General features: G+C 38.3%; 2 protein-coding genes across 4 annotated transcripts; one reads left to right on the top strand and one right to left on the bottom strand.

Moving 5' to 3' along the window:
• Positions 1–954: 954 nt before the first annotated feature.
• vcpkmt (valosin containing protein lysine (K) methyltransferase) lies at positions 955–2,750 on the bottom strand. 2 transcript variants are annotated; one of them, XM_044143029.1, is made up of 5 exons: positions 2,491–2,750; positions 2,266–2,379; positions 2,101–2,173; positions 1,301–1,420; positions 955–1,221 (listed from the first exon to the last, which is right to left on the bottom strand). In XM_044143029.1, the coding sequence occupies exons 1-5, from the start codon at positions 2,748–2,750 to the stop codon at positions 1,117–1,119; spliced, it is 672 nt and encodes a 223-aa protein (XP_043998964.1). In that variant the 3' UTR covers positions 955–1,116. The 2 variants fall into 2 exon arrangements, with proteins under 2 accessions (XP_043998964.1, XP_043998963.1); XM_044143028.1 differs by having other exon boundaries at positions 956–1,221; positions 1,301–1,441.
• Positions 2,751–2,811: 61 nt separating this feature from the next.
• msh4 (mutS homolog 4) lies at positions 2,812–12,515 on the top strand. Of its 2 annotated transcripts, XM_044143026.1 has the most exons (21): positions 2,812–2,872; positions 3,392–3,610; positions 4,347–4,418; positions 4,510–4,673; positions 4,750–4,860; positions 4,951–5,066; positions 5,674–5,847; positions 5,936–6,108; positions 6,196–6,263; positions 6,368–6,442; positions 6,532–6,596; positions 7,323–7,492; positions 7,577–7,713; positions 7,857–7,960; positions 8,405–8,529; positions 9,704–9,904; positions 9,992–10,110; positions 10,232–10,360; positions 10,582–10,756; positions 10,840–10,928; positions 12,037–12,515. In XM_044143026.1, exons 1-21 carry the CDS (start codon positions 2,812–2,814, stop codon positions 12,232–12,234), a joined length of 2,745 nt encoding a protein of 914 aa, XP_043998961.1. In that variant the 3' UTR covers positions 12,235–12,515. The 2 variants fall into 2 exon arrangements, with proteins under 2 accessions (XP_043998961.1, XP_043998962.1); XM_044143027.1 differs by lacking the exon at positions 2,812–2,872 and having other exon boundaries at positions 3,488–3,610; positions 4,284–4,418.
• The last annotated feature ends 408 nt before the right edge of the window (positions 12,516–12,923 follow it).

Here is a 12,923-nt window from a genome sequence, read left to right as displayed (position 1 = left end):
TCCAGCCTTGTTTGTAGGAGATGCCCTTAAGTTGCTTACTATGTTCAGCCACGGATTTTCCTTCTACTCAACTTTTCATTGAATTGCAAGCTTCTTTGGCAGTGCAGCTTACCTCTCTTGTAAAGCCTGTCAATAACTGTCTGCAGCAGTCTTTCCATTGGTTGCATAGATCACAGTATATCAATTATGCGTTAATTGGTCTAAAATAATACTGTAATTTTCAGAGGAACTGAACTTTAAATTTAAATTACCTGTAAAAAATAAACATAGAAATTAACAGAACAGGCTTGGAATAAGTTAGATGTAAAGAATCTCTACCTGTTTCATTTGTTGGACTGAATTACTTAAAACTTACTGAAAATTTGCCTTCTTACTGATAAAACCAATTCATTTTAATTGTGTCTCAAGCAAGGCGGTAATTAAGGTATTTTGTCTGACTTTTAAACTTCCCTTGACCAGCTGCATTTTTTCATTTAGGCCACCCATGCTCTTCATGCTACAGTTCCTACTGTGTAAACAAAGCAAGAAATGCTGCCGGGGGCCCTGCGTGTCTGTGAGAGCGTGTGGGGCATGCTCCATGGTTTTACGGTTGAATAAGAGCTATAATCTTCTTAATCTGGAGCTCTGAATAGAATTCCTCTCATATGGGGGCAAAACCCAGTAGTGCTCACTTTGCTTTACAAAACCATGCAATTTAACCTTCCATTGTTAAATTGTACGTTTTTTACTTACTTGATGCAGCACATGGATGTTAATTGAATGACATTATTTATGTGCTGATGAAGGAAACTGTTTATATTTGAGTGAACACAAAGTTTTACACAAAATAATCTTGGTTCATGGAGCTGAGTATTTGCCACCCCCCAGTGTTCATAATGGGTAAGGATCTGTTTTATTAATTTCCTCTTCCTGTTGCCAGCAATTGAGTAATCAAGAAGAGGCTGAGATAAGTGTTCCAGAGTATTTTATTTTTATACCCTAAAAACTTCCTGTTTTGAAATATAAACCATTTTTAAAAAATACAAATGGTTATTTAAGTTTTTTAAATGCCACAGTCAGAAATCTTTCTCACAATGATATAAATCTTACTAGAAAAACAAATTTCATGCTATAAAATCAGTCTTTTCTTCGAATATGCAGAATATGGATGTCGGGACTGCTAAACTCTGGGTCCTGTTTGTCAGCAGGGATTGTTTCATAGATGAAATTTCGTTGCAGCAACTGAAAAATGAAAAAGCGAGGCAGCAAATCAGACATCACAGATATTAAGCAGAAAAAATTTTTTTTTTTCTATCTATACCTCAAAAAACTTATTTTCCACTTCTGGATTAACGCCCTCAGTGCGTTGCTCATAGCAGCAGATAATGGAGGTCTCTGGTCCAGATAGCTGCTTCAAGGTCTCCACCAGCGGACCTATAGACTGTGTAGGATTGAACCATGTCTTAAAATGAAGAATACAGCAAAGAATACATTTTATAGACTCCAAATTATTATTATAGTGCTTTATTAATGTATTCATTCCTGTTATCATGTTATATTTTCAAACCACAGAGTATATTTTAAAATCTTATGAGGCAGACCAATGCAAATGAATAAATATGATTTAAACTAAACAATCTATTGACTGCATATTTATGTTTGCTATCCAACTGCAAGGCAAACCTCTACCCTGGTCTCAGATCTTTGACGTAAAGATTTCAATATTACTCTTTGCTGACCTTAGTGACTTCTGGTAGGTATTTTCTTTAACCGTACACTTGCAATAGTTGCCATATCAACAGCTAGTCTTGCCTATCCTGTTGATTTTCCAGTTCTTATCATGGGCCTCTTTACTTGTGTTTTCTAAAGAAAACTGACGTAACTGAATTTTATTCAGGGGTACAAAAGTGCAGAGGGCCAAATACAAATGCGTCTAAATCTTCTCTGATTTTTATTTGTATTATTTCCTCTTCATAATTATGCACTACCTTGAGTTGAATATGTGGACAAAATCCACATGAAATAACTGAAGTTAGTGGTTGTAAAGTGACACATTTGAAAAGCACAGTTTAATTGAATCCATTTCATAAAAGAATAAGTAGAAGAAAGTTTGTGCAATACCTGTTCATAATATATGCAATCTGCCATGACAATGTAATGTGGAGGAGGCAATAGCTCAGACACATCCTCACCCCTTTAAAAGCAAAGAAACAGGTTAGAGTTTACCAAATATGCAGCTCGTAAACATTTTAGCAATCCACTGCAATATTAAACAGAAGTACAAACCATTTTAGTACCTTGGCAGATATGGACCCACTCTGAATGAGTGTCTGGTTTTCCTGAATATTCACATTCAGGAGGGACTGCAAATCTTCCAGATCTGTTACTATGACATGAGCACTGTAGAAAATGTAAGAAAAAATATATATACAAGTAAATGAAGATGCAACACAAATCTGAAAGATTAAGGGAGCGAGGGTGATTTACAAAAAGAAAAAAAAAAAGTCTCACCCGAGTGTTGCTGCCATCAGACCAACTACTCCTGTCCCCGCACCTAATTCCACCACAGTCCTGCCGCACCACACGTTAACTCCTATCGACGGGTCATAAAACGTTTCAGTCTCCAAATATTTAGCAAGAACAATGGCTGCATCCCAGACGACACAACCAACGTCCCCTATGTAGCACTGTTTCATTCTTAAGACGCATCCGTTATTCTTTTCGATTTCTCTTACAAAATACTTGCTATTGTCCATTTCTGCTCCCGCCATGTTGAACAAAGTAGGAGTGATTATGTTATGACTGAGAGAACTTCCGGTCCTGTGCGAAATTATGTCCCCCTATAAAAAAAACTGTTCCCCTTGTGTCGGGAGCGCGCACAGCAGCCAAAGAGGTGGGGAGATACAATATTCGGTAGCTGCATTTTCACTCGGTTGGGGCACCCAATATTTCTCAAAAATACATAATGGGAATAACTCTGACTCCCCAGCTTCCAAATCTGTTTCTTAAAGTTAAACATCCCGCTAGGCAGGGCCAAGGAACCGACATTTTACTGTACAACCTTTCTTATTTTCTCAAAACAAACTTTCGGTTCAACGAGATATAAATCTTGTTGAAACGATAGACGTTCTCTTTACAACCAAATACTGCCCAGGCATTTATTACCTTGCTTGGAAAGTTAAACGCTTTTATGGAAATACGCGAGAGAACTTTTTAAAATAAAGTTTTCATTTAGCGATAGCCTCATGCACAAATGCTAACTTCCGTTGTGTCTCAGAATAGCCATTTTTGCTAACTGCTTGAAATATGATTAAATCCTCTCTGTACTGTTTGTTTAAGTTTGATAAATAGATTTTAACATATAAAGAGTATACAGTTCGGACTTTTTTAACCACTATAATTTTCTTGTGAGAATTTAAAATGTATCAGAGCAACACAGAGGAGATAACCGGCAGTGAGACCTCAGACCCTGGACAATCCTGTAGCCGAAGCGGCCTGAAGGAAGCTACCGCCTCCGGTTACGCCTCGTCCTGTTGTCCTGCATCTCTCTCCTCCGCTCGGCCTTACCGAAGTTCAGATGTTAACACTCCCAGTTCAAGTCATGCTCCATCACAGCCAGGAATTCCCTCAGGTGGTTTTAAAAACTAGGGTATACAGCGTCTTGTAAAAATATTCATACAGGTTGGCATTTTTTTACTGTCAGGTTACAGCCACACTTTAGTTTATTTGTATCTTGTGCGATTGAACCTAAATACAAAACGATACGTAGTTTCCTAAACTTAAACTGAAATGTTCAAGTCTTGCCACAGAATTGGCGTTTGGTCTGAGCTTGCACACAGACATTCTACAAATTATCCTATTGTAGCTCTGAGCGTGTTTTTAGACATTGTTCTGCTGGGAGGCAAGCCTCCATCCACTTTAAAATCTTTTGCAAAATACCAGGTACCAGGCTGTCTTCCAGAATTGTTCTGTACTTACTTCCAGATTTTTCTACTAGAGCTATAGATCTCTGCAGCTCCTCCAGAGCTGCCTCTTAGCTGCTGGTCTGATTCTTGCTCTTCTTGCCCAACCTGCCCGTTTGTAATGAGACAAAAAGAAGCAGTTCTACTCATGTGAACATTTTTAAAGCAGAAATATCTACAGTCTATGTGTTATGAAATTCAGATTTTATTTATATAATATAAAAAATATGTATTGATATTTAATAAAATATATATTAGATTTTATTCTATACTTCTGATAGTATAGAGTAGGATTGGTCCCACAAGATAAATTTTGTTTTTGACATGCCGGTTTTCTTGAAGGTCAGTGCCAGAATGGCGTCAGGGTGGGATGACCAGCCTTGTCAGTTCTTATGTCTTCCTCAGACACTTCCTCTGTTCGCTTTCCTGGAGGAACACCAAGACTCAGGAGGACACCAGGATCTACAGGACCGACAGGTTAACACCTTACACAACCACGAGTTCCTGAAATAAACTTTATATTAAGTAATCCCTTTTGAGCTGATTTCTAAATGGACACTCTTGACAGGAACAAGTGTCTCGTCTGTTTCCACAACTTCTGGTGCCTCCGTGATAGTAGCGGTAGTTGAAGGGCGAGGTTTGGCCAGAGGAGAAATTGGCATGGCCAGTATTGACTTAAAATATCCAGAACTCGTACTTTCTCAGTTTGCAGACACAGGGACATATGCCAAGGTAAACCTATTAATTTCTTCCTGGGTGATTATAAGACATGAAACACACAAAGAGTTGTTTATTTTTCTCTTTGAAGGTTATAACCAGGCTTCACATCTTGATGCCGATGGAAATCCTGATGCCAGATACAGCCAGTGAGAAGGGGAAAAGGACAAAACTCTTCAAGCTCATCACAGAGAATTTTCCAGTATAAAAACATTATAAAATCTTTAATACATTCTTTTCAAAAATAAAAATCTATCAATCATTTTTAGTACGTTAAAGTTTTGTTTTTCAGGGTGTAAATCTCACCGCAATTCAGAGAAAGTACTATAATGAGAAGAAAGGGCTGGAGTACATACAGCAGCTCTGTGCTCCAGAATTTGGCACTGTTCTAATGGAGGTGCAAGCAAAGTAAGCTGCAAAGTCCATGAAAACATGAAAATATACTGGTCAGAAGTTTGGATACATTCTTCATTAATCATTAACATGAATGTCATATAAATTTTGAGCTCTTTACATTTAATTTGAAAAGTTCTTATGTGGAGTGTTGACATTAAACACCTTGAATGAATTTTAAAAATGAGGACGTTTGGTGTTTGAGCACGACGGTTGTCTCAAACATTCATTTAAACCGATTATGGAGGATGCAAAATACACTAACATGTCTGCGGAAATGGCCACAGCATCCACACTATTGAAAATGTATGGACTACTTTTAAAATCTGTCTTTGTGCCATCCAACTTTTATTTCTCTAGTACTTAAGGGTATTTATCAAAGTATGAGTTGGGGTGTGTACATTTGAAAAATCCAAAATAAATTGAAACTTTTATGCAAAACATTTGTTTTCAAATGTTTACTGAAGCTGTTACTAATTTGAAAACCCCAAAAAAGCATAACGTGAAGCTGAAAACAAATGTGACATTCATGCTGTCGATGTGTTTATGCAAACCTGACCGGCACTGTTACTCTGCTATAACCTTGCAAGTTTTTGTTTACCTAATATTATTACCATTTTAGGTATTATTGCCTAGCAACGGCAGCTGCTTTGCTGAAATACTTGGAGTTCATTCAGAGCTCGTTTTATGCTGCCAAGTCTCTAAAAGTGATCTTTAAGGGAAGTGAACAGACGGCTATGATCGACTCAGCCTCTGCAGCTAACTTGGAGCTGGTGGTTAATAACAGAGACAACAGGTAAGAGAGGAAAGCACCTGCAAAACCACGATGTCTTTACATAATAACAGAACGCACTTTTAGTCCGTTTTTGTTTGCCTTTGGACAGAAGCGACTATACTCTTTTAGGAGTACTCAACCATACGAAAACGCCTGGTGGAGCAAGGAGGCTGCGCTCCAATATTCTGGAGCCTCTTCTTGATGTGGATACTATAACCACACGTTTGGACGCCATTCAGGAGCTGCTGCAAAATGAGGAGCTCTTCTTTGGCCTAAAGAATGGTTTAGGAGCCACCTTTTTATTAAATCATACATGCAAATTTAACAAATACAGATGACGCATAACAATGTGTGTTCTTTCCCCCTCAGCAATAGGTCATTTCCTGGACATTGACCGGCTGCTCTCCGTGCTCGTTCAGATTCCAAAGCAGGAAACGGTGCATGCAGGGGGGTTTTCACAGCTTTATGGTCTATAGATTTATATTTTCTGTTGCTCACGTTTTATGCATTTCTCATTAGTGGTACGTTGTTAATCCTGCAGGCTCAAGCTGCTGAATCTAAGATTACGCATGTCATCCAGCTGAAACACACACTGGATCTGGTGCCACAGTTAAGGGTCTGTACCTGCTGATCATCATTCAATAAACATTCATATACATATACATATTTTTAAAAAGCTAACTAAATATTGCACATATGAAACAGGAGGTGTTAAAGACCTGCAGTACAGCTCTGCTAAAGGCATACAGTGCAACGCTGGAGGACAACCGGTAAAAAGGCTTTTTATGCTTTAAATTCAAATTGGAAATATGTACTAAACCAACTACTTCAACTGGCACCCTCTGTAAAGATATGTAAATATCCTTAAAATAATAAACATTCAACCCCTATTGACTAATTACACTGATCTTTTACCATCTACCATCCGGGCCTCAGTCTGTGCTCTCTCACAGCTGATACATATTAAGCATATCATGCTACCTTGTTGCGCTCACTTTTGTCTGTTTGGGTTTTTTGTTCTCTGTGTCATCTTTAGTTTTCTGTAAGCTTGTGCACCTGTTCCTAGTGAATCTAAATATCCCTTAGATTCCATCTTCCTTATCTGCTGCCCGCATTTGGGTTCTATTCTGCAATAAAATATGACCTCATCGTCTCATGAGTCAGAATAACTCATGTGCTAATTTAGCCAGATGTGTAGGCTTATTGTGTTGAAACCCACTGATGATCTATTTTAATAGAAAAATGCCCATAGCATGACATGCTCCACCATACTTAACAATGGTTGTAAGGTACTTTTCCAAATATTCATCTGACTAAATAAAAGGGTTTCAGTTCAAGTCCCGATTTGAAGGCCGGATTTTTCTAAATGTTACAGTATGGAATGATACTGGAATAAAGTAGCCCTTTCAGGTTTACATATATGTTTGTCAGGAGTTTCAATACATTTGTCCCTTGCTTAGCCTTCTAAAAACTGTGTGCATTTTGTTTTCCTACAGATTTGACATAATCCTCGAGCAGATCAAGACGGTGGTAAATTATGACACCACATATTTAAAAGGAAGCCTGAACATGCGGACCCAGAAGTGTTACGCAGTGCGACCCAACATCAATGCGTTCCTCGACATCGCACGCAGAGTTTACACTGAAATTGTAGACGACATTGCAGGTTCTTTAGTAAAAATTCTCTTGCATCATTTGGATGATGCATCCATGTCTGATGGCTTTGTGTCCATCCCTTTGCTGTGTATAGGTCTTGTGAACAAGTTGGGGGAGAAATACGGCTTTCCATTGCGCACTAGTTTCAGTACGACCCGGGGGTTCTTTATCCAGATGAAGCTGGATGGAGTGGTCTTACCAGAGGGCAAACTACCCCCAGAGTTCATCAAGGTTGCATCCTTTTAAAAACACTCCCCAAGCAGACTAGGTTGTGGAGAAACAGAAGCAGACAGTGGAGCACTACTCAGTAGTAAAAAAAACAAAACTAACTTCAGTAATCACTAAAGCTGCTTCTTGAAAATCTTCTATTTCAGGTCACCAAGCAGAAGAACAGCTATGGCTTTACCACTGCAGACCTGATTAAGATGAATGGTCGCTGTGATGAAGCGCTGAGGGAAATTTTCCACATGTCTTATGTGTGAGAAGACAACTATCTATCCTTTCACAAACAACTTTATAACCAATTTTAACCACACTGATTAATTTTAATTCAAAACATATATGTTTTTCTACTAGGGTTGTTCTTCCCTAAAGAAAATCAAATATAAGGTTATGATTAGTAAATTCATTATCTCATTATATCCAACAATGCCTTTGTAAAAAATTACTGTACCTTTCAGAGCTTTGAAATATTTCACTGAAACGTTTTACATTTTTAGTGCCAGTGACCCTTTAGCAATTTTCTCACAGCAAAACAATACTTATTTTAGTCACTGAAACCATAACCAGCAACCCAACTGGAATGTTTTAGTGAGAAAACTGACATTATAGCTTTTGAGGCTCGTCTTCATCATTAAATGTCCACTAGAGGGTGCTATTTATGAGGTAAAATTTATTTTATTCCTTATCTGTGTTTCAATAGGGTTATATGCCAACTTCTTACAACCATCCATGAGCACATCCACTGCCTGTACAAACTTTCTGACACTGTATCCATGTTGGACATGTTGCTCTCGCTGGCCAATGCATGCACAATCTCAGACTACGGTAAGTGGAAACTAGTTTCATTAATGATAGTGTTTTGCAAAATGATGTATAAACCTTGAGCTTTTTAACATTTTGTCACATAGAAGAGACAAACGTCAGTGTATTTTATTGAGATTTTTTGTGTTAAACTAGTTTAACACTCCACAAATCTGGCAGATTGGTAGATGACACTAAAACAGTGAAAGTGGTTCAGAAGGTAGGGATTTTGTCCCACAACTGATGGGTTGCTGGTTCAAACCCTTGCTCCATTTATATCAGTCATTTGGTGGCTCTGATCGAATGGCAGCCTACCTTCTGTAAGCAGTGATTGTAGTCTAGATATGTGCAAGTACAAGCCACTTACCTAGTGAAAATATTGTAGACCACTTGAAATAAGACAAAACTAACAAATAACTTCTCCGCACAATATAGGATCTTGTTTTAAGTCAATAATGAAGAAGTACTAGCTATAAGTAAAATAATCTGCCAGTGTAACAAGGCATTTTCCTCATGTTATAATTTAAAATATCTTGTCATAGCAAGGAACGGTCTTGTTAAAAAAAAAATCCAAATAAGATTGATAAAAGTTTGCAGATTAAAATCATTAAGTGACAAAATGTGAAAATGTTCATAGTGTATTGCTACTTTTCCAGTGCTGTGTACTCAGTGTTACCTCCATGAGGTTTGATCTGCTGTCTAGAGGAAGGTAGCTTTGTTAGACCGCCATGAACTGCTTGCTCTACTAAGCCTGACTCTTTGCTGGGCTTGGTTCTTTTCGCATGCGGCTCCACCCCCATCAGCCACGTGGGTGGCAATTGCTGGCCCTCAGCTGTCTGAAACTGTCTCTCCATTGATGCATGCTGACTGCCTGCCCCCCTTCTGTCCAAGCCAGCTTGTACTCAGATTACCCTTCTTACATAAGCCCTCACTGATGTGCTGTATTTGCAGAGACAACTGCAGCCGCCAACTGTTTGTTACCGGTGCATATTTTCACACAGAAATGGCTGGTTTTATGATACTGTGGCTTATTTTACAACCATCTTGTGGCTAATCAGGCATTTATTTAAATACGCCGATGGATTTAGAACATTGCAAATGCTTTTACAATATTTTGCTGTTCTTGTCACTGATATGCCTGGAACACAAAACAGCAGACAAAAGTGACGTGATTGTGCTGTTCTGCTGTGGCCGCCAGTGCGTCCAGAGTTTACAGACACCTTGGCCATCAAACAAGGTCGTCACCCCATCCTGGAGCGAATGGCCCGACAGCAGCCTGTCTCAAACAATACCTACATCTCCGAGGGCAGCAACTTTGTCATCGTAACAGGACCAAACATGAGCGGCAAATCTACATACCTCAAACAGGTGGCGCTGTGTCAGATCATGGCCCAAATAGGTCAGCAGCTTATATTCTAACCTTATAAATTGTGCCGTGCACTTAGCTTAATCTTGCGTCATGACTTCTGTGTTTATGTTCTTCAAGGCTCTTTTGTCCCAGCTGAGTATGCCTCTTTCCGCATCGCTGATCAGATTTTCACCAGAATTGGTGTTGATGATGATTTTGAAACCAACTCTTCTACCTTCATGTTGGAAATGAAGGAGGTATAGGGGCTTTTTGGCTTTTTTTTTTTTTTTTTTTGCTTAAAGATTTCACAGATTTTTTTATTGTTTTATGTGATATAAAAAGGAAGGGTTAATCTCTAACACTTTTTGTTTCTTCCAGGTCTCTTACATAATCCACAATGCGAGTGACAGGTCATTGACCATTATAGATGAATTGGGGCGTGGCACTAGTGCTGAAGAAGGCATTGGAATCTGTCACTCGGTTTGTGAGTTCCTCCTTGGCCTAAAGGTGAAAAATGCACCAGTATAGTTGAATTGTGCCACTACCCTTTCTGAATTAAGAACCAGATCATTCAGATTCCTTTGCTGTTTCTTAGCCAATTATCTCCTAGGTAATAGTTTGTGATACACCATCTTGGTGAATGTAAAGCAGCAGAACAAACAGAGACATCCCACATAATAGGTGTTTTGAACCTGAAGGTGTGTCCGGTTTTTCCTCTTCTTTGCAAGGCGTTCACTCTGTTTGCCACACACTTTCTGGAGCTCTGTCAGCTGGAGTCTCTCTATCCTAACGTGGAAAACCAGCACATGGAGGTTCAGCACACACGCAACAGAGACTCTGGTGCTGAGCAAGTGGTGTATACATATTTGCTGAGTCGGGGATGCTCTGAAGAAAGACAATACGGTAAACAGTTGGTGTATTTCAGGGACAGTCTTGTTAAAGTTTAATATGAAAGTCATTACAGAACCCTGTTTTTTCTGATTTAGGTTTGAGAGCAGCTGAGATTACTTCACTTCCTCCAAGTATAATCCAAGAGGCGAAGTTGGTTGCCTGTAAAGTCAGCCAGCAGCTTCTGGTAATGTTCATAAAGATCAGATTTAGACATTTTGTTCTGATAGTTCTGTAATAAGTTATTCATACCCCTGAAACTGTCTAATGTGTTTCAGCTTTAAACTTCTCTCTTGTATGGGGAATTTATACAATAAATAAAACAAAATCTAGTGCAAATTTGTGGAGAAGAACTTTTTTACTAATAAAAATCCAATAATTGTGACATGCATATTTTAATCTGCGTTGAGTCTAAAGTTTTTAGAACCACCTTTTGTTGCAAACCCAGCTGCTAGTCTTCCCAGTCTTGCATATATAAGAATTTTGACCCATTCTGTGAAAACAGCTCAAGCTCAGGCAGATGATTCAGACATCAATATCTTTTCCAATCCCCTAACAGCATCAGGTTTTTTCTAGAATTAGCTCAATTAATGTCCTTTCTGACACAATTCTATATCCCAGATACAGAAAAGCATCCCTGCAGCAGGATGCTGCCAACACCGTGTTTCAAAATAGGGATTGTGTGTTCAGGAGGATGTTCATTTTAAATTATTACATGGTATGTGTATGTATGCCTTTTTTTGCCCAGGTCTATCAGTTAAGGTGGACAACCATGTCTTGGTAGGATTGCAGTTGTCATACTCTTTTCATTTTAATCTGCTGGACTAAATACACAGTGACATGTCAGGAATAAAGTCCACACAAATGGGCTCTTTTAGGTGACTTCTGAAGGCAGTTGTGGCCTTTAGAAGTCACCTGGATTTGATTTTATTAAAATTGTCTGAATGCAGATGCACATCTGACTTTTTACAATTTTATTTGCCATGTATCACTTTCCTCTCACTTCAAAAATATTAAATATTTTGTGTTGATCTCTGCGAAACATCTATTGTCGAGTGAGAAACTTAGTAAAACCTCATGGGATGGAATGCTAGTAAAAATATTTGCCACCATATTCTATAAAGATTTTGCACTTATGCTGTTAAAAGTGTGTAAGTATAATATGTAGCCACTTAGGCTGACATTAAACTGCCCCAATGCTAACAGTAATTTTCTGACATGACATTAATAACTGGAAATTTTAAATAATAAATTTTAGGAATAGACTAAAATTAGCATCTGTTTGACACTTTCAGGCCAAACGTCCCACTGATCCAGAAACGCAGAGACAGAGAGCTGTGTACCACCTGGCAACTCGCCTCTTGCAGACTGCCAGAAATTCAAGACTGGATCCGGAGAGCCTGCGTATGTATCTGAAAGGACTGAAGAAGCAGTATGAGGCGGAGCTGCAGGCTGCAGCCCCAGCAGGGCTCAGTAACACAGAGGAGGAATGAATGACTCTGCCTTTCTTTAGGAAGATAACTGTTCTTTCATTGTTACTGACAAACCATACATATTTAATAACTGTGTTGTTTTTAATTCTGTGGTGTTATTTATTTGATAAGTTATTCTGTCTGGGCAGCTATATTACTGTGATGATTTGCCTGATATTCTGTATTGTTTGATGTTTTCTGAAAAATAATTGCTGGCTAATTATATCAATTCAGTAATATGAATAGGTTATACAGTAGTTTTTGTTGTTATGGACATTATAGGAAAACTATAAAATCTTCCATTGCCAATATTTTCCTATTTTTGTGGGGGGGGGGGGTTATAAGAGCAAACATATTTGCAATAAACATAAAAAAATCTAAGCAAAAGCTGAATTAAAAAAGCAATAAAATGTTAAATTAGCAATAAGCCTGATGATTCCTCAAAATTAAAAACAACAAAAGAAAACTTATATACACAATAGAATAGAATTGACATAAATATTAAAACTTTTACTTGACTCTTTTATTGCAGCAGTGTTTCATACACATGATGAACCAACCATAAGAACTAACACCAAAAGATCCCATAGCCCCATCCAAAACAGAAAACTGTCTTTTATCTAAAAAAAAACTTTGAACAACAAAGCAGTGATCCAGTTTGTTTTCTCTTTTGCTCATGAAAGACACCTTTGGCATTGTCTTGCCCAGGA

Source organism: Gambusia affinis, linkage group LG16, assembly GCF_019740435.1.
Source record: "Gambusia affinis linkage group LG16, SWU_Gaff_1.0, whole genome shotgun sequence".
Lineage (NCBI taxonomy): Eukaryota > Metazoa > Chordata > Actinopteri > Cyprinodontiformes > Poeciliidae > Gambusia > Gambusia affinis.
This window is presented reverse-complemented; position numbering and strand designations above follow the sequence as displayed.